Here is a 25,959-nt window from a genome sequence, read left to right on the forward strand (position 1 = left end):
TCTCTGCAAAAGAAACACATGAGGGGAAAAAAAGGGTAAAGGGGAAAAAAAAACCTCAACTTTTAAAATGGGCAAAGGACTTGAATAGACAATTCTCCAAATATGTACAAGTGGCCAGTAAGTACAAGAAAAGAGGTTGGACATCACTAACCATGAGCGAAATGCCAATCAAAACCACAAAGAGATTGATTCAAGACGACAGAGTAGAAGGATGTGCACTCATCTCCTGTGAGAGCACCAAAATCACAACTAGCTGTTGAAGAGTCATTGACAAGAGGGTGCTGGAACCTACCAGAAAAAGATACCCCATGTCCAAGGAAAAGAAGAAGCCTCAACAAGACAGTAGAAGGGCACAATCATGGTCAAATCAAATCACACACCCACTGGGCAGGCGGCCCACAAACTGGAGAAAAATAAACCAAAGGGGTTCTCTCACTGTTGTGAAGGTTCACATGTTTCTGTTGTGAAGGTTCAAGTAAGGCTTCCCAGCCTGGCGATCCAGCAAAGAAACTAGGAATCCCCAGAGAGTCTGACTTACCTTGAAGGCCAGCGGGATTTGATTGCATGACTTCCACAGGACTGAGGAAAACAGAGATTCCACTCTTGGAGGGTACATACAAAACCTTGTCCAAAACAGGACTCAGAGGAAAGGATCAGTGGCCCTGCAGGAGACTGAAAAAGACCTACCTGACGTGTTAGAGGGTCTCCTGTGGAGGCTGGGTCAGCAGCGACCTGCAGGAGGACACTGGAAGCAGCACTCCTGGGAGGTGACCACCGGCATGAGCCGAACGACTAACAGGGAGGGAGCACAGCTCCACCGATCAGCAGATCATCAAGTTAAAGTTTTACTGAGTACCAGGGAGACCCAGTTTTCCCCACAGCCAGTCTCTCCGATCAGGAAGCTTACATAAGCCTCTTAGCTTCATCCACCAGAGGGCAGACAGAAGAAGCAAGAAAAACCACAACCCCACAGGCTTCAGAACAAAACCCACAATCATAGAAAGCTCATCAAAATAAAAAGGATTATGTCCCAGATGGAGGAACAAAGTAAAATTCCCAAAAAACGGCTAAATAAAGTGGAGCTAAGCAGCATTCCAGGAAAAGATTCAAAATAATGATAATGAAAATGATCCAGGATATTGGGAAAATAATGGAGAAGGTGAAAGAAATGTTTACCAATGACCTAGAAGAACTACAAAACAGACACTAGAAGGACTGAATAGCAGAATAACTGAGACAGAGCAGATAAATGAGTTAGAAGACAGAATGATGAAAATCACTGCCACAAAACAGAATGTAAAAAAAAAAGAAATGAAGACAATCTAAGAGACCTCTAAGACAACATTAAAAACACCAATATTCACATTATCGGGGTCCTAGAAGGAGGAAAGGGAGAGAAAGGACCCAAGAAAATATTTGAAGAGATAATAACTGAAAACATCCATAATATGGGAAAGGAAATAGTCGACCAAGTCCAGGAAGCACAGAGAGTCTCAGGCAGGATAAAACCATAGAGAAACATGCCGAGACACACTGATCAGTAGTCAGACTGATGAAAATTAAAGACAAAGATAAAATATTAAAAGCAATAAGGGGAAAACAACAGCATACACAGGAACACCCATAAGGTTATCAACTGATTTCTCAACAGAAACTGTACAAGTCAGAAGGGAATGGTATGATGCATTTAAAGTAGTGAGAAGAACCTATAACCAAGAATAATCTAACCAGCAAGACTCTTGTTCAAATTTGACAGAGAATCAAAAGTTTTACAAACAAGCAAAAGTTAAGCGAATTCAGCATCACCAAACTAGTTTTGCAACAAATGCTAAAAGAACATCTCTAGGCAGGAAACACAGAGAAGGAAAAGATCTAAAAAAAAAATAAATCTAAAACAATTAAGAAAATGGTAATAGGATTACTGTTGTTGCTATTTAGTCATTAAGTCGTGTCTGATTATTTTGCAACCCGGTAGCCCACCAGGCTCCTCTCCCCAAAGAACTTCTGAGCCAAGAATACTGGAGTGGATTGCCATTTCCTTCTCCAGGGACTCTTCCTGACCCAGGGATTGAATCCACATCTCCTGCTTGTCAGGCAACCTTTTTTTACCAGAGAGCCACATGTGAAGCCCAATAGAATCATATATATCAATAACTACCTTAAATATAAATGGATTAAATTCACCAACCAAAAGACATAAATTGGCTGGGTGGATACAAAAGCAAGATTCTATACATATATATATATATATATATATATATATACACACACACACATATATGTATATACACACACATATATACACACACACATATGTGTATATGTATATGAATATATATATAACCTACATAGGAGTACCTCAATATGTAAGCAAATTCTAACAACCATAAAGGGAGAAGTCAAGAGTAACACAATAATAGTGGGGAACTTTAACACCCAACTTTTATCAATGGACAGATCATCCAGACAGAAAATTAATATGGAAACACAGGGCTTAAATTACAGTTTAGGCCAGTTTGACATAACTGAGGATTCCATCCAAAGGTAGCACACTATACGTTCTCCAGGACTGACCACCTGCTGGGCCACAAGATGAGCCTTGGTAAATTTAAGAAAATTAAAATCATATCAAGCATCTTCTCCAATGACAACATTATGAGTTTAGAAATAAACCACAAGAAGAAAAACTATAAAAACACAAACATGCAGAGGCTGCACAATATGCTACTAAACAACCAATGGATCACAGAAAAAAAATTAAGAGGAAATTAAAAAATATCTAGAGAAAAATGAACACACGATGATCTGAAAACTCTGGGATGCAGCAAAGCAATTCTGAGTGAAGTTTATGGCAATACTTAATCTTTCCTCAAGAATAAAAAAAGTCTCAAGTAAACAGCCTAACCTTACACCCAAATTGTTTTATGTGTTTTTTTGTTTTTTTGTTTGCTTGCTTACATCTAATTGTTTTAACAATTAGAGAAAGAAAAACAAACAAAACCCAGAATTAGTAAAAAGGAAAGAAATCATAAAGATCAGAGCATAAATAAATGAAATAGGGACAAAGAAAACAATTGCAAACATTAATGAAACTAAAAGCTGGATCTTTAAAATTTTAAACAAAATTGATAAATCTTAAGCCAGAATCATCAAGGAAAAAAATGAAGAGGACTCAAATAAATAAAATTAGAAACGAAAAAGGAGAAGTTACTGACTTCATGAAAATACCAAGGATCAGTTCAGTCGCTCAGTCATGTCTGACTTTTTGCAACCCCATGGACTATAGCATGCCAGGCTTCCCTGTCCATCACCAACTCCCAAAGCTTGCTCTGACTCAAGTCCATCAAGTCGGTGATGCCATCCAACCATTGCATCCTCTGTCGTTCCTTTCTCCTCCTGCCTTCAATCTTTCCCAGCATCCGGGTCTTTTCCAATGAGTCAGTTCTTCACATCAGGTGGCCAAAGTATTCGAGTTTCAGCTTCCGCATCAGTCCTTCCAATGAATATTCAGGATTGATTTCCTTTAGGATTGACTGGTTTGAACTCCTTGCAGTCCAAGAGACTCTCAAGAGTCTTCTCCAACATCACAGTTCAAAAGCATCAATCCAAAACCACGGATCATAAGAGACTACTATTAGCAACTGTACAACAATAAAACGGACAACCTGGAAGAAATGGACAAATCATTAGAAAGGTACAGTCTCCCTGGACTGAACCAGGAAGAAATAAAACATACGAACTGACAAATCACAAGCACTGAAATTTTAACTATGATTAAAAACCTCCCAACAGACAAAAGTCCAGGACCATATGGCTTCACAGGCGAATTTTATCAAACATTTAGAGGTAACACCTATCCTTGTGGAATTGTGCCAAAAAATTGGAGAGGAAGGAAAACTTCCAAACTCGCTTTATAAGGCCACAATCACCCTGATACCATAACCAGACAAACATACCACACACAAAAAAAGAAAAAAGAAAAAAATTACAGTGATGAACAAAGATGCAAAAATCCTCAATAAAATACTAACAAACAGAATCCAACAGTACATTAAAAAGATCATGCACCATGATCAAGTGGGATTCTATACAGGCCATGGAATTCTCCAGGCCAGAATACTGGAGTGGGTGGCCTTTCCCTTCTCCAGGGGATCTTCCCAAACCAGGGATCAAACCCAGGTCTCCTGCATTGTAGGCAGATTCTTTAACAACTGAACCACAAGGAAAGCCCAGGGATGCAACCATTTTTCAATATGTGCAAATCAATCAGTGTGGTATACCATATCACCAAATGGAAGAATAAAAACCACATGATCATCTCAATAAATACAGAAAAAGCTTTTGACAAAATTCAGCACCCACTTGTGGTAAAATCTCTCTAAAAAGTGGGCATAGAGTGTACATACCTCAGCATAATAAAGACCATATATGACAAACCTACAGCTAGCATCATACTCAATGGTGAAAAGCTGAAAGTATTTCCTCTAAGATCAGGAAAAAGACAAGAATGTCAACTCTCACCACTTTAATTCTACTTTTTCTGTTATTTTTTGTTGACCAATCATGATACAATGGTATTAAGTGAATAATACTGACATAATTACAATAGTAAAAGATCTTTACCAGTTTTCACAATCAATAGCCAGACAAAATATAAAATATAATTACAACTGCAAGCCATAATGGGAACATGATTAACCTAACAATATAAAATAATTATGTACAATTTGGGGGTTAAGTGGAATGACATGGTAAGTGGAAGGAAAATTATTATATACATTCACATGTTTTCATCTGCCCAGCCAGTCTTTGTCTTGTGGTTTGTGCATTTAATCCATTTCCAGTTAAGGTAATTATTGATATGTATGATCATATTAACATTTTATAAATTGTTTTGGGTTTATTTTGTGTAGGTCTTTTCCTATGTTTGCATTTTCTGCCTAGAGAAGCTCCTTTAGAACTTGTTGTAAAGTTGGTTTAGTGGTGCTGGATTCTCTTCACTTTTGCTTGTTTGTAAAACTTTTGATTTCTCTGTCAAATTTGAACAAGAGTCTTGCTGGTTAGAATATTCTTGGTTATAGGTTCTTCCTTTTCATTACTTTAAATGTATCATGCCATTCCCTTCTGACTTGTACAGTTTCTGTTGAGAAATCAGTTGATAACCTTATGGGTGTTCCCTTGTATGTTATTTGTTGTTTTCTCCTTTTTATTTTTATCTTTGTCTTTAATTTTCATCAGTTTGATTACTCTGTGTCTTGGTGTGTTCCTCCTTGGATTTATCCTGCTTGAGACTCTCTATGCTTCCTGGACTTGGTTGACTATTTCCTTTCCCATATTGAGGAAGTTTTCAGGTATTATTTCTTCAATGTCTTCTCAGGTCATTTCTCTCTCTCTTCTTCTGGAACCCCTATATGTGAAAGTTAGTGCCAGAGGCCTCTTAGGCTGTCTTTTTTTTTTCCATTCGTTTTTCTACATCCTGTTCTGCAGCAGTGATTTCCACCATTCTGCCCTCCAGGTCACTTATCCATTCTTCTGCATCACTTATTCTGCTAATTGATTCCTTCTAGTGTATTGTTCATCTCTGTTTGTTCTTTAGGTCTTCTAGCTCATTGGTAATTATTTCTTGCACCTCCTCAATGTTTGCCTCCATTCTTTTCCAAAAATGTTGGATCATCTTCACTATCATTATTCTGATTTCTATTTCTGGAAGGTTGCCTATCTCCACTTGGTTGTTTTTCTGGAGTTTTATCTTGTCCTTTCATCTGGGACAAAACCCTATGCTTTTTTCATCCTGGTTAACTTTCTGTGGTGTGATTTTGATTCTAGCCACTGTGGAATTGTGGTGGTTCTTTCTTCTGCTGCTACCCTCTGATGGATGAGGCTAAGAGGCTTGTATGAGCTTCCTGATGGGAGGCACTGGTGGTGGGGAAAACAGGGCATTGCTGGCGGAGTCAAGCTCAGTAAAACTTTAATCTAAAAACCTACTGATGGGTGGTGGTGCTCTCCCTTCCTGTTAGTTGTTTGGCCTATGGGGACCCAGCCCTGGGGTCTGTAGGGACTCTATAATAGGGTTAACAGTGACCTCCAGGAGGACTTATGCCACGGGGTTCTTTCCAGGAGTGCTGCTGCCAGTGCCCCCATACCCTGGGTGAGCCGTTTCCACCCCACTCCTCCACTGTAGACCCTCAACACTAGCAGGCAAGTCCAGTTCCGTCTCCTGTGGGATCACTGCTCCTTTCCCCTGGTCTAAGTGTGCACAAACTTCTGTGTGTGCCACCCAAGAATGGAGTCTCTGTTTCCTCCCGTCCTGTGGAAGTCCTATAATCAAATCCCACTGGTCTTCAAAGTCAGACTCCCTGGGGATTTCCAATTCCTTTGCCAGCTCCCCAGGCTGGGAAGCCTGATATGAGGCTCAGAACCTTCATAACAGTGGGCTTCTTTGGTATTATATGGTTTTCCAGGTTGTGAGTTGCCCACTCAGTGGGTATAGGGTTTGATTTTATTGTGTTTGCACCCCTTCTACCATCTCATTGCAGTTTCTTCTTTGTCTTTGGATGCGCGGTATCTTTTTTTGCTGGGTTCCAGCATCCTCCTGTCGATGGCTGTTCAACAACTAGTTGCAATTTTGGTGTTCTCACAGGAGGAGAGGAGCACAGAATTCTTCTACTCTGCCAACTTGAACCAGAATCCCCCTCTGGGGTTTTATCTTGTCCCTTTATCTGGGGAGCTAACGCTCTGCTTCTTCATTCTGATTAACCTTCTGTAATGTGGTTTTCATTCTAGCCACTGCAGGATTGTAGTTCTTACTTCTTCTATCTGCTTTGCCACTTTTATTCAACATAGTTTTGGAAGTCTTAGCTATAGCCATCAAAGAAGAAAAAGAAGTAAAGGGAATCCAAATTGGAAGAGAAGAAGTTAAACTGTCACTGATGGCAGATGCCATGATACTATATGTAGACAGTCCTAAAGGTGGTACCAGAAAACTATTGGAGCTCATCAATGAACTTGGTAATGTTGCTGGTTACAAAGTTAATATACAGAAACCCATTGCATCTCTATACACTAACAATGAAAGATCAGAAAGAGAAATTCAAGAAACATTTCTACTTACTACCACATCAAAAAGAATAAAATACCTAGGAATAAACCTACCTAAGGAAATAAAAAGCCTGTACTCCAAAAACTATAAGATGGTGATGGAAAAAAAAAAAAACTATAAGATGGTGATGAAAGAAATCAAAGTCACAAACAGATGGAAAGATATATCAAGTTTGTGGAGTGTAAGAATCAATACTGTCAAAATGACTAAACTACCAAAGACAATCTACAGACTCAATGTAATTTCTATCAAACTACCAATGACATTTTTCAGAGAACTAGGGGGAAAAAATCTCAAAATTTGTAAAGGGACACAAAAGGCCCCAAATAGCCAAATCAGTCTTGAAAAAGAACAATAAAGCTGGAGGAATCAGGTTCCCTGGCTTCAGATTATACTACACTACAAAGCTACAGTCCTCAAAATAATATGGTACTGGCACAAAAAATAGAACTATAGATCAATGTTACAGGATAGAAGATCCTGAAACCCATGCACCTATGACAAATTAATCTAATTAATTAATAAATAATAAATTAATGACAAAAGAGGCAAGATTACACAATGTGGGAAAGACAGTCTCTTCAACAAATGGTGCTGGGAAAACTGTATAGCTAATTAGATCAGAAATTAAATCAGTCTTTCTGTAATACCATTCACAAAAATAATCTCAGAATGGATTAATGACCTAAATGTGAGATTAGATACTATAAAACCCCTGGAGGAAAACATAGGCAGAACACTTTCTGACATAAACCACAGCAATGTCTTTTTCAATCTGTTTCCCAGAATAATGAAAATAAAAACAAAAATAAATGCAGAAGCTTCTGCACGGTAAAGGAAACAATAAACAAAATGAAATGACTACCCACAAATTGGAAGGAAATATTTGCAAATGATATGACAAATAAGGGATTAGTCTCCAAATTTTACAAACAGCAAATGATGCCTAACGGCATCAAAACAAACAATCCACTCAAAAAAATGGGCAGAAGACCTAAATAGACATTTTTCCAAAGACATACAGGTGGCCAATAGGCACATGAAAAGATGTTCAACATCTCCAATTATTAGAGAAACGGAAGTCCAAAATACAATGAGATATTACCTCACACCAGCCAGAATGCCTATTACCAAAAAAAATCCACAAACAAGATTCCTTTAAAAAGTGGAAATAGAACTGCCATACAAACCAACAATCCCACTGTTGGCCATACACACCAAGGAAACCAGAATTGAAAGAAACACGTGTACCCCAAAGTTCATTGCAGCACTGTTTACAATAGCTAGGACATAAAAGCAACCTAGATGTCCATTGGCAGATGAATTGATAAGGAAGTTGTGATGCATATACACAATGGAATATTACTCAGCTATAAAAAAGAATGCATTTGAGTCATTTCTAATGAGGTGGATGACACTGGAGCCTATTATACAGAGTGAAGTGAGTCAGAAAGAGAAACACCAATACAGTATATTCATGCATATACATGGAATTTAGAAAGATGGTAGTGACAATCCTAGATGCAAGTCTACAAAAGAGACACAGATGTAAAGAACAGAGTTTGGGACTCTGTGGGAGAAGGCAAGGGTGGGATGTTTTGAGAGAATAGCATTGAAACACGTATATTACCATATGTAAAATAGATGACCAGTGCAAGTTTAATGCATGAAGCAGGCACTCAAAGCTGATGCTCTGGGACAACCCAGAGGGATGGAGTGGGGAGGGAAATGGGAGGGGGGGTTCAAGCTGGGGGAAACATGTGCACCCATGGTTGATTCATGTCTATGTATGGCAAAAACCACCACAATATTGTAAAGTAATTATTCTCCAATTAAAACAAATTAATTTTTTTAATCCACAAACAATTAATGCTGGAGAGGGTGTGAAGAGAAGGGGAATCCTCCTACACTATTGGTAGAAATGTAAATTGATACAGCCACTAAGGAGAACAGTAAGGAAGTTCCTTAAAAAACTAAAAATAGAGCTATCATATGACACTGCAATCCCACTCCTTGGAATATATCCAGAGAAAAACATGATCCGAAAGGATGCATGCATCCTAATATTCATTGCAGTGCTGTTTGCAGTAGCCAAGACATGGAAGAAACCTAAATGTCCATCAACAGAGGAATGGGTAAAGGTGTGGTACATATATGTTGGAATATTACTCAGCCATGAAGAATAATGAGATAATGCCATTTACAGCAACATGGATGGACCTAGAGAGTGTCAGACTTAATGAAGTAAGTCAGACATAGAAGGAGGAATATTGTGTGACATCCATTATGTGTGGAATCTAAAAAGAAATGATACAAATAAACTTACTTACAAAACAACAAGAGACTCATAGACTTAGAGAACAAACTTAAGGTTGCCAAGGGGAAGGACAGGGGGAAAGGATAATTAGGGATTTGGGGATGGACATGTACACACTGCTATATTTAAAATGGACAATCAGTAAGGACTAGTGTTATAGCACATGGAACCCTGTTCAATGTTATGTAACAGTCTGGATAGGAGGGGAGTTTGGGGGAGTATATATATATAGCTGAGTCCCCTCACTGTTCACCTAAAACTATCACAACATTGCATGTTTGTTAACTGGCCACACCCCAATACAAAATAAAAAGTATTTTTTTAATGGAATAAAACATTTCAGCAGCCAAAAGAAAAAAAACCTACAAATCAATAAGAAAAAGACAATAGGCAGTGCTAAGAAGCAAAAGACTTGACATTCAAAAGAAAATTATAAAAATGTGCTCAAATTCAACACTAATTAGGGAAAATCTAGTGAAACCATAAAGAAATGCCACTACAAATCAATTAAAATGACTAAATTCAAAAATTAAAACTGACAATATGTGTCAGTGAAGATGTGGAACACAGGGAACTAATAACATTGCCATGGAGTGCAAAATGTGCAAATAATGGAAGAGTAGCTGGTACCAACTACAAAGTAGAAGAAATCTAGTAGTGTCACTCTTATACATATAACTTAGAGAATAGTGCACGTGTATACCAAGAAACACATAAAAGCATGTTTGTAGCAGCAAAAGTTGGAAACTGGTAACAACTCAAACTTCCATCAACAGTTGGTGCACAAATGAACTATATTGTATCACACAGAAGACTATGCATGGATGAAAATGAGTGAAGTATTGGTCTTCAGTGAAGCATAGGGCTTCCCTGGTGGCTCAGTCTGTGAAGGATCTTCCTGCAATGCAGGAGACCTAGGTTCAATCCCGGGGTCAGGAAGATCCCCTAGAGAAGGAAATGGCAACCCATTCCAGGATTCTTGCCTGGAGAATTCCATGGATAGAGGAACCTGGTGGGCCACAGTCCTTGGGGTCACAAAGAGTCAGACAAGACTGATTAACACTCACTTTTTCATAGGTCTTCATAGCAATACACATGAATCTCACAAAAGATGCTGAGCAAAAGATTGCACAATTAATCCATTTAAATAAGGTTAAAAAAACAAGCAAAACATATCTGGGAAATAAAATGATAAAGAAAAGCAGGGAAATGATAAAGCCAGGATTTGGGGTTTAAGGAGGAGAAAGGGAGAACTTCTGGAAAGCTCATGCCATTTTATATTCTTTAATCTGTGGGACTGAAACAGAAGTGTTTGCTTTAAAATTTGCATTTATAATACATTGACATATAGTTTCAATATATTAAAACTAAAAACAAAAGTTGAAAGAAAATCAACATATGGTTGAGGAAAAGAATCTAACTTCATTTATTTGGTTGCCTACACATTATTTATTAAATCATCCATATATGATTACAACTTAAAGTCCATTCTTTCTTGCATTAGAGATTCAGTAGCAATTGTTTTCAACAATGGTTTTGACAAGGGTGAGTGGGTGGTAGGGTGGAGGGATAGTAAAATTGTGATTATGAAAGCAGGAGAGGGAGACAGTCATGCTCATGGGATTTGTTTTTAAATAGGAAAATTCTAGAGACATAACTGAAAAGAGAAAGGAAGTCTATGAAAGGGTTGCCAAGTCAGAGAGCAAACTGTCACCTGATGAAAGGACTTATGAATGAGCTCAGAGCAAAACTATTTGGAGGAAATCTAAAGAGGACATGCCTGCAGGATGGAGGTTAGTTATACTGGGTGCCTGGCCCAAGGGTACAGTCTCCATCTACACCACGTAGGCGGTAAGATAAAGTTTACTGTATGGTCTCAAAGATTTGATATATTGCTATTTTGAATTATATTGCTTTCTCCTTTTTCCTACTTTAAACATAGCATTTATTAACTGAAGAAAATTACAGAAAAATACGTGCTGCCACATTTTGTCCAATCTTGGCGGCTGGGTTCATGCCCTTTTTCAGCGCACAGTGGCCAGCCTGATGGGTTATGGTTGACTCGGAAGTGGGGCACGGACCAGCCTTCCCGCCCACCAGCACCCTCACATTTCTGCGGCAGTCTCCTAGGCTAGAGGGCGAGGGCTGCTCTTCGATTCCAAGACCCCCCGCGGGAGCCCTGCCCCGGCCGCAGCCCCGCCCCGGCCCCGCCCCGGCCCCGCCCCGCCCCGGCCTCAGCCCCGCCCCGGCCCCGCCCCGGCCCGGCCGCAGCCCCGCCCCGGCCCCGCCTGAGCGGGGCCTCGCGCCCACACTCAAGCGAGAGCTGCGGTCGCAAGTTTGATCCGCGCCACCGCGGCCGGAGATGCAGTGGGGTGCCGCGTTGTGCCTGCGCCTGTGGCTCTGCCTCGGACTGCTCGACAGCGAGCGTGGTGAGCCCTCCGCCTGCCCCAGTGCGCAGCTGGCCACGAGCCGGGACGCTTTCCCTGGGCAAATGGTGGGACTGCACGGACGCGAGACCGGTCGGGGGACGGGGCCCGCGGGACCCTTGGACGAGGGGAGACAGGGTTGAGAGCCAGGAATTCAGATCCCGGAAGGAGCACAGAGAGTCGGGCCGGGCTTGCCGGGATGAAGAAAGGGAGAGGACGGGCCGTGGGGCAGCCCCGCAGCGTAGAGATGGGTTCTCAACTTCACTCCACGGTCTCTGGTTCAGCTCCGTTAGACCTGGGCCCCTTCGCGCTGCATCCTCAACCTGAATCCTTCTCTTGCTTACACGCTTTTCTGAGGAGTCGGGGCATCGCACTGGTCTATCCTGCGATCCGCGCGCACTGAGGTTGTCCCCCAGCGCAGAGGTTGAAATCCCCGCCGGGTCGTAGTCCCGGGTGCGCACTTCCCCGCGACTCTAGTCCGCGCTCGAGATCAGTACTCCTGAGGGAACTCTGGTTGCTGTTCACTTTCCCCAGGCCAAGGACTGCTGGGGCAAAAGCTCGGGATGGAGGAGACAGTAGTCCTGGAGGACTGGGTGCAGGTGTTGGAATTGAGGCTAATCTTGAGTCAGCAGCTCGTAAGTGATCAGCATGGCAGGAGAAAAAGACCGGCCCTCCCGTATTTGAGGGGTAGCACCCTGGACGGCCAAGCTAAGGATCATAAGGCAGGGGCTGCAAGGGAGGGTCTTCAACACAGGAGAGGCAGCGTGGGGACATGTGACGGGAACATGGCTAAAGGTTGCCCACGAGGGGTTGGAGGGAAGATAATTTGGGGGATGAGGGAGGGATGGCTGTTTGGAGATGTCAGGGGTAACGCATCAGGAATGAGAGGCAGATGAGCTGGAAGCCCATGAGAGATCTAGTGACCCTGAAGGTCAGAGGGTGGAGGACCGATCATGGGTCCCCAGTGTTTGAGGGAGTAGTTCTGAGAGATCTGAAGGGAGAAATGGATACCTCTGTTTTTAAACACTGTTGTCTTTGAATACTGGCTTTGCGTGTTTCAATTCTTTTAATCCTCACAAGGAAATGTTAGGACCTTTTTACAAATGGGAACACTTGGACCAAGGACAGGGGTAACTTCCCACAAAGTCCTCAGGAAGCCAGTAGTAAAGGCCGTGTTCAACCCAGGTCTTTGGGATACCAGAACCCCCTTCTCTGTGTCTATATGGGCTGAAGAGCTGGGGAGAGTGGAGTGAAGGGAAGTGTGGGTGAACCCAGGGGGAGGAGGATGGAAGCAGACATCTTCTGGCCTCCAAGTCAGGGCAGGTCTGAGCAGAGGGGCTGCCCCTTGACCCTCCTTTGCTCCCCTGCACTCTTCCCAGGCCCAGGCTTTCACAGGTGCCGTGGTTGAACTTCAGGGCTGAGGAGTGGGAGGTCCCACCTTGAGAAGACATCCAGCAGGCAGTGGGTATAGTGTCCAAGGCTCCGGAGAGAGGCTGAAGAGGAACCTAGCTGTCCCAGGATGGGACCCTCTTCCCCAAGGAGGGGACCAGAGAGCGAGAGGCTTCCAGGAAGACAGAAAACATCCAACATGCAGAGTGTAAGGAAAACCAGGAGAGGCTCACATCCTGGTGCTCCTGAGTAGAGTGGAAGGTGGCAGACAGAGGGGGGAGAAGTCAGTCTTGCAGTGAGTACAGGTGATTCTTACCAAAGTTGGGCAGTGAGGGAGAAGAGAGAGAATGAAGCTAAGGGGCCCGTGGAGGGGGATGGCCTTGGCTGGACCAGGGCATGGCTGGTAAGGAGATAACCCATGGAGACCAGACCATTGCCACAGTCCCTGAGCCTTATATTTGTGCCACCCATTTTTGGACTGAAGAGGACCTGAGAAGCCCCTAGACTGATGTGGGTGCTGGAGCAGAAGCATAGACCTTCCAGTGCTGCCAGTTGTCAGCGCAGCCACAGTGGGAGGCCACGTGCTGGCAGGTAAGCCAGCCTGGCCCTGAAGTTGACCCTCAGAGATGTGGTGCTTGTCCCAGAGCTGGCTCCTGCCTAGCTCTACCCCTAAATTACTTGCTGTATTGCCTGGACCCCTCTCTTCCTCTCCTTGTGCCTCGGTTTTCCCATGCATAGCACTGCAACAAGCTGGCAAGCTCTGATGGGCTGTGCTTGGGGCTGGACTTTTCACCCCAATCACGTCCCTCTAGAGAAGGTAGATGGCAGAGGCCACCTCCCACAGGCTTTATCTCTTGGGGCTTAGACTCTAGAGAGGCTGTGTGTGCCTCTGAACAGTAGGCAGTCAGCCCAGGGACAGATGGGGAAGGAGACAATTGCCAGGAAGCTTGGTTGGCCTGCTGTAAGGGTCCTGGCTCCTGCCACGGCTGAGACACACATGACCATCCCAGCTCTTCACTGTCCCTGCTCCTCGCCCCTGAGCCAGAGCCAGGTGTGGGCAGAGGTGTGGGAGTGGGGTGGGCATGTGAGTCAGTGCAGGCAGAGCACTGGCCTTAGCTTGGTGCCCTGAGGACTCACACAGGTGTGTCACACACCCAGCATGCTGGAGGCACTGGGTCAGTGTGGCCGAAGGACTCTGCCGCCCCACAGCAGTGTCCGCGTGACCAGGCGCCAGGCTGGGCGTGAGGCATAACAAGGGGACTGTCTGGCCATCTCCTTGCTGTGCCATCCCCACCCTGACCCGCAGGCAGTGGCAGGCAGCCTAACCAGGGAAGGGGACTGCTGTCCTGTGCAAGGTGAAAGCTACAGTATCTGCTCAGGATAGCGAAAGGAAGATTTGGACCAAGTCCAGCCTGCAGGGAGCTTCTCAAGTGTCAGACTTGCAGGGACACAAACATAACATCATAGCCCGGGGTGATAGTGCTCAGTGACCCCAGTGAGGTCCAGCTGGTGGTGTGGGTTCCGCTGCTTCCAGCTTGGAGCTTCCTGGAGGGGTCTGCAGACTCCAGGGAAGGGGTTCCAAGTAGGACAAAGACTGCCTTAAAGGCCCAGAGACAGAAAAGTCAGATGGTGATCAAATGAGGCTAGAGTCCTGGGGGCAGGGCGATGGGGTGGAAGAGACAGGAAATGGAGACGCAGGAGCTAGCGGCACACCTGGAAAGGGTGGGTGTGAGCAGGGAGCCACATGGTCAGACTCCCCTGAAGGCATCGCCAGAGGGGCAAGAGCAGACGCAAGGCCGCAACAAGGAGGCTGCGGGTGCACCCAGGAGATACTCCAGGGAAGGAGGCAGCAGGAGATGGTGGAGAGAGAGAGATGAGTGCCAGTCTCTGGCTGAAGTGGCAGAATAGGTCATGAAATTGTTTACCAGATGGGGACCCTGAGAAGAGGAGGAGATGGGGAAAGATGAGGCATTCCACTGGGGAGGCAGGGCCTCCAGTCAAAGGCAGGAAGGAAGAAAGTTGGGAGTGTGATATGATAGAGGGAAGTCAGGGAATCCAGGAAAATTAAGCGGGGGCTCAGTCATGAGGGGAAGTTTTTTCCTACATCTAGCTTACACCCCTCCTGCTGCCATATTGGTGTTTCCCACACTATGCAGATTTCTCTCCACTAGGACCGCGTCTGTGCCCCACAGTCCTGAGATATCCCTTGGCGAAGAGGGGTGGGTAGGGAGACGAGTCCAGAGACTCCCACACTCCTTGCACGGACCCCTGAGCAAGACATGGCCAACGTGTCCAGCTGGAGCCAGGGATTCCTGAGTTTCGATCCTTTTCAGACACTGGCTTCCTCTGGGATCTCCGTTTTCCGGTCACACTGAAGGGAGAAGTCTGGGAGCAGGAAGATGCAGGCTTTGGGACTGGCTGCCACTGAGGCTGGGTGTGGCCCAAAACAGGCACAGCCCTGCCTGGCTCCAGTATCCCAGGCCAGCCCCATCTCCGAGGGCTGGATGGGGTGCAGGTGGCCCTGTGAGCATGCACAAGTCAGGGTGGCAAGTGGGGGAGCCCCGCCACGTGGCCAGTGAGGTCAGCATGGGTTCATGGGAAAGGACTTGCCGGCCACAGGAGAGGACATCCTGCCTGCGTTCCCTCTTCCTGCAGCAGGAGCCCGTGGCCCAGATTTAGCAGCACTGGGGGGCCACCTCTGAGCCAGCTGGGCTGTCTGATAACACTGCCCGTCCTGCCGCCACAGAGCAGAGCCCTGACCCCAGAAAGGCCGGGGCAGCTGCCTGGTAAAGCTGGCTGCACCCATGACTGCTGCACCTACTTGGGTGCTCTCCCCCCATCTCACCCCTTGTGGGTACTCAAGCAGCCCACAGTCCCACTCAGCCTCCCCAACACTCCCTGCTTCCAAAAACTGCTTTAGCAGGACCACTCTGAAACACAGATCTGAGCCTTCCTCAGCCCCCCAGCCCCCCTTGGGCTGATGGTACAGGCCCTCCTGCTAGAGGGCCTCCTCCAAGAGGAGCCCGAGCCCCATGTCTACCTAGCCCGCACCCACACCACAGCCTCACTGTGTGAGCTTTCTTCTGCTCCACATACATGTGAGAGGCTGCTAAGAATTGCAGGCAGAAGGTGATGCTGTACCAGCTGGGAGGGATTTACTAGGGCAGGAAGAGAGCTTCATTCCCCACCCCTTGTGGGCCCCAGGAACACAGAATCTAAGCTTTAGGGTAGGTTCACGACACGCGCTACCAGTGAATCCCACCTCAGTCTGAAATGGTTAATCAAATTTCTCCGCACAGAGTATGTGAAGATTTTAACCTTGTGGTGTAGGCTGTTGTCCCTGTTTTGGAGATTAGTAAAATTAATTAGAAAATTAGAGGAGTGAAATGGCTCATTAGATTGTCAGAGCAGCTTTGAGGGAAGTGACAGGTGTCTGGGGTCTGGTGCCAGATGGCATAAGGGCTGAGGAGCAAGAAGGGGCAGGTATAGCTGGCATATCCATATTCCAGCAAGGTAGGCATGTGGGGTCCTAAAGTGCTGACCACCTCGTGGACATTTTCACCTAGATGTCCCAGAGAGCTTTCAAAAACAGCACACTGCTAGACACATTGCTTTCCCTGGGCCTGCCCCTGGCAGGTGAGCCTACTCCAGTGCAGGACCTCTGCTCCTCCAACCCCACCTCCTCCTCTGCCCACACGCTGTGCACTGTAATTTTGTCCCCTGGATCCTCAAAGCCAGTCAAGAGCAATCCAGAGCCTAGTCCCACACTGGTGATGCCACCCTGGAAAGGATCTAATCCTTGCTTTGAGGAACTGTTGAATGTAATGAGTCAAGCTGCTGCATGAAGCTGTGGAAATGTGCAGAGAGGCTCCCAGGAACCTAAAAATGCAAGCCTAGGGCTGGAGCAGGTACCAGGCAAGTGACAAGGGTGACTAGAGAGTCATATGAGAAGCTGAGATTCCATCTCCAAGTGGCAGAGAGGCAGGAAATGGTTTTAGGTAGAAGAAGAATTCGTGTTCTAGAAGGATCCTCTAACCACTGCGAAAGGCCTGGACCAGTGGGGAGAGGAAAGTGTGGTAACCCTGGGATGGGACACTGAGGTTGGCCAGACAGTCGATGGCGAGGAAAGGGGCTGAAAAGGACAGTCCGGGAACATCTAGGGGTGGCAGTCGGACTAGAGGACATCTGCTGCTCAGTGGTTGAGATCTGAGAGTGCAAAGCACTCTGCCAGGGTGGTGGGGAGAGGCACAGAGCAAGCCTGGTGCTTCAGCCACTCTGCTGTTGATGCTGGTTCTGAGGAGGTGTAGAGTAAACAACAGCTTCCATACTCCTGTCACCCAAAGGTCATCTCTGACTAGTGAGTTAACCTCCGTGTCTAGTTTTTTTCATCTGCAAAATGATCAGAATGGTACCCACCTCAGGGGGCTTCCCTTGTGGTTCAGACTGTAAAGAATCTGTCTGCAATGCAGGAGACCTGGGTTCGATCCCTGGGTTGGGAAGATCCCCTGGAGAAGGGAAGGTTTACCCACTTCAGTATTTGTGCTTGGAGAATTCCATGGACCGAGGAACCTGACAGGCTACCGTCCATGGGGTCATAAAGAGCCGGACACGACTGAGTGACTAGCATTTTCACTTTCTTCTTTCAGGGGGGCAATAGAGGGGTGTGGTGTGCACAAGTGTGTAGGCTGTGCTGGCGTACGGAAAGTGTTTGCACTTGTTGTCTATTGTCGTAACAGGAGGTATTGGGGTAAGCAGAATTTGAGGGTCAAAGTGAAGGAGCAGAATTTTCACTTCTGTGAGTGCCTGTTTGCCCACAGCCTTGCCAACACTGGGAACTCTCTATCATTGTTACGCTTGCTCATCGGGGCTCGGGGACACTTCTGTGCTGCCCTGTGGCTTTGTGCTCCCCAGTGGTGGGGATGCTCTAGGTCTTAGGGCTGGGGGCACTTGGCAGGAAGCATCTGAGAAGCAGAGCCCCCTAGGGCTGGAGCTCAGGAGGGCTGCCAGGGAGGGGGGAGCAGCTCAGAGGTGGGCCGCCTCTAGGAGGAGGGAGCGCACCTTGAGCAGGGCTCCAATTAAGGGAGCCTGCCAAGAGCCTAGGGCTCGGCCTGTGACCCGTGGCCCCGCTCTGGGGCCTCACTGCCCCACGCTGCGCCCCAGCTCCCTGGCAGCTCTGCCTGCCTGACAGCCCACAGTCACCAGCGCCCTGCCACGTGGCCCTCTGCGCTCTGCACCCTCCTCCTGGACCAGCAACTTCTTATTCATCCTACAAAGTCCATTTCAACTCATGCAAACACTCCCTTCCACTGGCAAGACTTTCTCTGACGGCCCCGCATGAGCCCCAGGTCGCAGTGAGCACTCCAGGTGTGAGAGGCACAGCCCTCAGCAGGCAGAGGCAGCAAGGCCCCCAGTCTGCCTCAGCCCGCAGCAGCGTATGCTTACCGCGGTTCTTCGTGTGATAGTATGCTATTTGTGGCCTGTGGTTCTCAGTAATCCTGGGGACAATTCTCATTTCACAGGCGTGGATGGGGGAAGTGACTTGCCCAAGGTCACACAGTCAGTGACACGAGAGGGGACACAGCTGGGCTCTCCGGGCTCTGAGCCCTCTCTCTGAACAGCCCCTCCCGGCCTAGCCTTCTCAGCCCTGCAGGGCGGCACCCAGACTGCCATCCACGTGAGGGTGGGGGGGAACGCCAAGGCAGAACACGCCATGAGCCTTCCCCCAAGGTCAGTGCACAAGCCCGGCCCCAAGAGCGAAGGGAAAGCAGGCTCCCCAGCTTGGCTGAGCCCTGGGGCTGCTGCACAGAGCCCCCGCCTGGCCTTCCCTGGCCCCGGTGCTTCCCCCTCAGCTTGCCTGCAGTCTGCAGGGCCCAGCTGCTCAGGAGACCATGGATCCGACTAGCAGGACTGCTGTACAGCCCCTCTTCCCCACGGGGTGATCATGACAGGGCCTGAAATAAGAAACTGCCAGATGCAAAAACCACTACTGTGACACACGGCCAGAGGTGGAGTGGCACCCCCAGGCTGGAGCACCCTGCTGGCATCATGGGCCTGGGTTGGTGGTGCTGGACCTCGGGACAGAGGTGTGGCCCAGTCACATCCTGGACCTCAGGAGCCATCAGTGATGCAGTCCTTCCCTGTGTGGTAGCTGAGGGCCAGGGGTGCTCAGCAGTGGATGCTGGGTGTGGCTGATATCCTGACTGTGTGGCAGAAGTACTGGGAGGTGAAGCTGGCCAGGAAGGGGGCCAGTGGGGCAGGGCAGAGCTCTAGAGGCCGGGCCGAGGGCATTCATAGATCCGGAGGGCCACAGGGAGCCAGGGAAGACGTCCTTTGGGCTGAGGGGCAAATTGGAGGCCAGGGAGGAGACTGTTAGGGAGCAGAGAGGTCGGGAGACTGGCACTAGCGGCGGCAATAGGAGAGGAGGAGACGGAGAAGTGTGAGGGCCGGGTCCCAGGCAGGGGTGGGCCTGGACGGGGGCAGACTTTGGCTCCTGCACAGCTGCTGGCTGCCGCTGACCTGGAGCCTGGAGCCTCAGTGTCCTCCCCGCTGACTGGCCTCCCGATCCCTCCCTCCCTCCCAGTATGTGTAAGGATCAAAGGAGGCGATAACTGCTGGGATGTGGTCAGTATCTAGCCCACCGGCCTTCCCGCCCTCCTGTCTGCCCCTCACCCAGGATCCTGGTGTGCTGCTGTCATACCCAGCACCTGCAGCTGACCCCAGCGCCCCCTGCCCAAGGCTGCTGACAGCACGGGAAAGAGGAGGGATGCACTCTGGCCCCCTGACCTCAGCCTGGCGCCTACCCTGCCTGCTCCGCTCAGGCCAGGGGGCCAGGGCCGCTGGCCAGGGGAAGGAAGAAGCCAGTTCCTGGGCCAGGAACAGGAAGGCAGGGGGACTGCGGCAGAGGCCAGGATGACAGAGCTTCCTGCTTCGGGAAGGGAAGGACAGCGGGGACAGACAACAGCCAGGCAGGAAGGATGCGCCTTCTTTGGGGTTGCATGTGGGGGCTGGGCAGTATAGAACCCCAGGGCATGGCAGCACAGGCCTGAATCTCCCCCAGCTGCTGAGCAGTCTGGGGTATTCATGGTCACCAGGGGACCTGGCCTTTAAAACTGGAATCTTTTACAAGGCACAAGGTTTGACAGAGTTTTAACCCAAAGGTTGACTGCAGAGGTTTGTTCAGCCAGCCAACCAACCATTCAGTCAGCCATTCATTCATCCTTCTCTCCATCCATCCATTCATCTTTCTACCCATCCCTCCAGCTGACTGTCCATCTGTCCTTCCATCTAGCCACCCTTTCTTTTATCCACATTTCCATCCTTCCATCCATCCATCCTTCCATTCATCCACTCATTTGTCCTTTTGTCCATCTGTCCATTTGTTTATTCATTCAACAAGGATTTACGGGGCCTTGACTCTGTGTCAAGTGCTGTGCTAGGCATGGAGAGGGCTGGAAAAGGGACTGTTTGGGTCCTTACCCCACTGAAACTTATTGTCTAGGAGAGGAAATGGAAAAACATAACTTAATAACAAAATTACATATAATGACAAGAAGAAAGAAATAACCAACCAGGAGGTTAAGGTGGAGCTTAAAGGAGGACTTAGGTTTTGGGGGTGGGGAGGTGCAGAGGTCACGTCTAAGCTGAGGCCTGAAAGTGAGAAGGGCCTGGCTGTGCAAGGCACGTGAGCAGAGGCTGATCAGGAGGAGAGGTGTGTGTAAAACCCTGGGGCAGGAAGGAGCCTGGCGTGAAACAGAGCAGCCTGGGGCCGCGGGGGCTGGAAGACAAGAGCGGGAGGTGAGAGCAGACCTGGAGGGTGTGGAAGGGGCGACGGCCAGGCCACAGCCAGAAGTTTGGAAGTTCCTTGAAGTAGAGTGGAAAGTCCCTGATGAAGTTTCAGCATGACTTTATCCCTTAAAGCTGCAGTTGAGAGAAGGGGGTCTGGGCTGGAGGTAGAGATTTTGTAAGTACTGGGTCGGCCAAAAATTTTGTTTGGGTTTTTCCATGTGAGCATATGGAATAACCTGAATGAACCTTTTGGCCAACCTAATACACGACCACTTAAGAGCGACAGTATTTGGTGCTGGGCAGAAGGGATGGAAGACGCGGGGAGGGTGAGCTCACAGAAGCCAGCAGAAGAGGGAACAGCCCTGCTCCCTGCCCTGGAGAGCCTCCTGCAGCAGCACAGAGGTCACGGGATACCTTGCCAGTGGCTCCATGAAGTAGAGAAGGAGTCTGCACTCTGGGAAGATGAGCAAATGTGAAAGGAAGGAGACAGCGAACAGAATTTTTGCTATGAATGGGGGTAGAAAAGGGGAAGGGAATATAGGATCAAGTGAGGAGTTTTTGTTTATTTGTTTGTTTGTTTGTTTACAAGATGGGAGATGATTGCATAGAGGAAAGTCGGTAACCAGAAAAGAAAGAAATGATCTGCAGAGGTTGGATCCCCAGCATGCTGGAGGGCTTGGCCTGGGGAGCAGGAATGTCAGAGATGAGGGTGTGGGAAGGGTGTGGGACTTGAATGTGGGACTTGAATGTGGGAGGATGAGGGGTCTCCATCTGATGGATCTCCTTCATTAGTGCTGAGAGGGAAGGAGGAGGGACCGCCCTGGGCTTCAGCCCGAGGGTCGCTTAGGCTCTGCCAACAGGAGAGAGAGGGGAAGCAGCACAGGCCTCCGGCTTTGTGCTGCGTGCCGAGCCTCTGAGGGACGTGGGCACTGCAGGGCTGGGGGAGCAGGCAGGGGCAAGGGAGCATTCAGAATGATGGGCTGTGGGCCACGCAGTGTCAAAAGAAGGGTGGGGCCAGGAGGAGGGGGCAGTGCAGAGGGGTTCCTGGCCAGGACGTTTTGATGAAGTTGACGGACTTAGCAGTGGTGAAACTTAGCAGGAGACAGAGGAGGCAGAGAGAGAAGTACAGGAAAGTAGGCACTCGATGATGACACAGCTTCTGGTGGGGACCAAGACCAGGGTATGCCCAGGAAGTGAGGGGCTGAAGGGAGGAGGGAGAACAATGGAGATGAGGACCACGAAGGCCAGGGTGCTGGTGACTCAGTGCTGTGGCTGCCGAAGTTCTGAGAAATGGCCTGGATTGAGGTGGGGGGACCTGAAGAGCCAGGAGCAGAGAATGAGGGGAAATGACCAGGACAGGGCTGATGACAGCTTTAGTGGGGAGTGGGTGGTGCTGCTGGAAAAGGGGAAGTGACCACAAGGAGTGCTCCGACGTGTGCAATGGGGAGCAGTAACCACCCCAGGGGCAGTGGTGTCCTCAGAAATGCAGGTTTCAGTTAAGGCAGGAAGGATGGAGGAGGTCAGCGATGTGTACAGTGAAGACTACTGCTCACTCAGGGTCCAGCAGAAGTGGGGTTGCAGAGTCGGGCATGTGGCTTAAAGGAGGGGCTCTCAGATGGGTGAAGGGGTCGGCAAGCATAATGGATGAACCTCCTGTTTAGCATAGTGATTCAGATGCTTCCTTTGGTGGTATGATAGCCTCTAGGGAGGAAGCTCCTACAGGCTCCATACCCCAAATAGCCACTCAACCCACCCATCCTTCCACATATCATCCATTCATTCATCTGGTAATCCTTCATCCATCCTACCATTCTTGAATTTGTTGTTGTTCAGTCACCAAATCATGTCCGACTCTGCAACCCCATGGACTGTAGCACATCAGTCCTCCCTGTCCCTCAACAATCTCCCAGTTTGCCCATGTATTCTTGAATACACGTCCTCAATTTTGGGTGTGTACCTCTTTTGTCCGAAGGTTAGGAAGATGAATAAAATGCAGTCTCTGTTCAGATGTGACCGGAAAACTATGATTTAGTCTAGTAAGTGTTCTAGCATCATCAGCCTAGGAGCCAGCACTGCCTGAGTGTCTCCTGAGTGACTGCCCCTTATAGAGGGACTTGTGAATTAGAACCTAAAGAGGAGAGCCACAGCAGGGAAGGAAGTACAAATGTCCAGGGTGAAAGAATGAACACAGAGACTTCAAGATGAAGTCTGGCACTCGGGGACAACAGTGAGAAGCCTGCCTCTCAGATGTCTCGAGAGTTAAAGCCAGAGAGAAGAGGAGTGGGCAGAAGGGACAGGCCTGGGCTCTCCCCACTTTATCTTGGAAGCAAAGGAGAGCTGCCAAAGGAAGCTGGGCTGATGACTGCACAAGCTCTAGTGCCAAGGGCATGCCCTGGAGGAGCGTCTCAGGGTAGGGGGCCCTAGCTTGGCCTTCCCAGGGGCCCCAGAACACTACAGCCCTCACAGTGGGGTACAAATGATCCAGGGCAAACAGGTCCTGGCCAGTGCCCGTCTCCTCTGGTGCCCAAACACCAGCCTCAGGCCTGACCCCCAAGTGGTCCACTAGGGAGCTGGTTCTATCATCCCTTCACACGTCCAAACCCAAGTCCATCATCCCTGCCCCTCCTCCACTTCTGTAGCTCAGAAGCCAGTTTGTAGAGTGGCTTTATTCACATTCCACTGCCTGGAAAATCCCACTTCTCTTTGAAAATCCACCTTAGAGGTGTCCTCCTGGCATTCACTCCCGGCCCCTCACCACCAGAAGGAATCCTCCCCACTGTGGGGCCTCTCCACCGGAGCAGCCCCAGGACTAGGTGAGGAGCTGTGATGGGGAGCCGGAACCCACCCTGGGAAGGAATGGACCTGCTACTTTCCCACCTGGGGACCCCAGGGCTGAGTGCCAGGAGGGGGTGCACTGGCTTCAAGCTAAGAAGAGACTGTGTGGTGGTCCCAGCAGCTGGCCATGCAGTCCAGCTGGAGGGCCTCAGGTTCCCTGGCTGGACTAGACACTATTTGGATTAGATGCTCAGTGAGGCCGTCTGCCGCTAACCAGTGGTGGTGTGGTACGTAGAGAAGTCTGGCCAGTGGGAGGCCAGGCCCTGGCAGCTATCAGGTCCATGTGATGCTGAAATGAGATCTTGGTATGCAGAGTGGGCCATCCTGTGCTGCTTTCCAGGGCAGCTTGGGGTCAGGGTGATGTAGAACCAACTAGAGTGGGGATTCCTCCAAGGTCTGCCTCCCACAGTTAGCTGCCAGGGCAAGACTCTAGGCCTCAGGAAGCTGAACTGGGCAGGGCAGAGGAACTGGACCTGTGGGACTGGGGCCTAGGGCAGGGCAGCGGGCTGTGCCCCCCGGGAGGACAGGGACTCGGGGGAGGGACAGAACACAGCCCTGGGCCTCCAGCCACACAGTCCTCACTTCCTGTTGTCTCAGGATGGTCCTGGCAGGATGCATCTGCCAGAGTTCTAGGCCCAGACCTCCCCTGGGGCCTGCTCCCACCCTCCTCCAGGATCATACACACAAATACACACACAAGTTCACGTGCACACACGCACAGACCTGTCAATAACACACATGCACAAAATCACACACAGCACTCATCCTCAGTCCTATAAACACAGATCTATGCCCACAGACACCTAGGCACACAGAGACAGCACACATGCACACACATGTGTACACACGCATGCAACACTCTCCTGGGGAGGAGGAGGGAGACTGAGAAGCTGCGTGGGCAGCAGGGCCAAGATCCTGGAGGGTCACAGGTCAGTGTTTAAACAGGCAAGGCAATTCTTTGTTTGGGGTTAGACCTGTTGGGATAATGGAGGGACGGAGGCAGGGGAGGCAGGGAGAGGGGAGCACGGGCAGCCAGAAGGGGGCAAAGAGAGACCGACGGAACCAAGCCCGTGTGAGACGGACTCCGCGGGGTGCAGAAGAGGGCAGGGTCACAGGAAGAGTCCCAGGGAGAGACAAGGCCTCAGTCCAGGGCATGTCTGGGGGTCTGCGCTGTGCAGTGGCTGGGGGGTCTTAATGCCGAGGAAATGTACTGCAGGCTTCACCTAATGTTGGAGGAAGCCTGTGGTCTCACCTGTTGGCTGCATGTCGGCAGCTCCGCTCCTGGGGAGACCTGAGTTCAGCCCAGGCCTCAGTCAGGGCTCACTTGGGGCTGCAGCCAGCAGGCAGGCGAAGCCTGAGGCAGAGGTTCCCAGATGTCTTGGGCCATATCGGTCCTGCTCCCAGCTGAAGGGCTAGGCAGCACCTGCCCTGCAGAGGGGCCTGCCAGCACCAGATCCATATCATCACGTGAACTTATGACCCAGTCCCACGCTAACCCTATCTCCCAACCCAGGCCTGGCCAGTGGCTACTCCATGACCCCACCAACCCTGAACATCACGGAAGAGACATATGTCATCGATTCCAGTGACAGCCTGTCCATCTCCTGCAGGTATTCAGCCCTCACCCAGGGGGGCTTGGGCCTGGGTCCCTCCTACCTAGCAGGCCACGGAGACTACAGAAGGCGGAGCCACTAGTGGCAGAGGGCTCAGAAGGCAGCACCCCAACCCCAAGGCAGAGAGGCCTCAAGGCTTAGGGTGCTCCCAAGTGGCTTCAGTGTAGGTTCCTGGAGGCACAGACCATCCCCAGCCCTGTAGACGCAGGCACCCTGCACCCTACCCCATTTCACCCATACCCACCCCTCACAATCTCCTATAGACCACAAGTCTCTCACCCTGCATCCATCCTTGAGTCAACCCATACTGACCTGGGCCACCCCATGCCCACCCCCAGGTTATCCTACACGAATGCTCGGCTGCCTGCGCCCACAGTCAGCCACCCTTCACTGGCCCCAGACCCACCTGCACAGACTGCCAAGCTGTGATCTTCCCTTCAGCCCCAGCTATAATCTGAGGCTCAGGCTTTTCTGAAGGACAGCCTGCCAAATGCA

The 25,959-nt window shown here is 48.9% G+C and overlaps 2 protein-coding genes across 7 annotated transcripts in view; one reads left to right on the plus strand and one right to left on the minus strand.

The window, feature by feature from the left end:
* Nucleotides 1-798, minus strand: part of LOC122439326 (nuclear envelope pore membrane protein POM 121C-like) — a 77,816-nt gene extending 77,018 nt beyond the window's left edge. The window contains exon 1 of the transcript XR_006268843.1: nucleotides 688-798. The gene's annotated coding sequence lies outside the window, so the exon portion shown is untranslated. The remainder of the gene's footprint in view (nucleotides 1-687) is intronic.
* A 10,912-nt stretch (nucleotides 799-11,710) lies between these two features.
* Nucleotides 11,711-25,959, plus strand: part of FLT4 (fms related receptor tyrosine kinase 4) — a 40,891-nt gene continuing 26,642 nt past the window's right edge. For all 6 annotated transcript variants that reach the window (XM_043466967.1, XM_043466969.1, XM_043466968.1 and 3 more), the window contains exons 1-2: nucleotides 11,711-11,845; nucleotides 25,365-25,461. In XM_043466967.1, coding sequence (XP_043322902.1) covers nucleotides 11,779-11,845; nucleotides 25,365-25,461 — 164 coding nt within the window. In that variant the 5' untranslated portion in view covers nucleotides 11,711-11,778. The remainder of the gene's footprint in view (nucleotides 11,846-25,364; nucleotides 25,462-25,959) is intronic.

Source organism: Cervus canadensis, chromosome 4 (assembly GCF_019320065.1).
Source record: "Cervus canadensis isolate Bull #8, Minnesota chromosome 4, ASM1932006v1, whole genome shotgun sequence".
NCBI classification, from domain to species: Eukaryota; Metazoa; Chordata; class Mammalia; order Artiodactyla; family Cervidae; genus Cervus; species Cervus canadensis.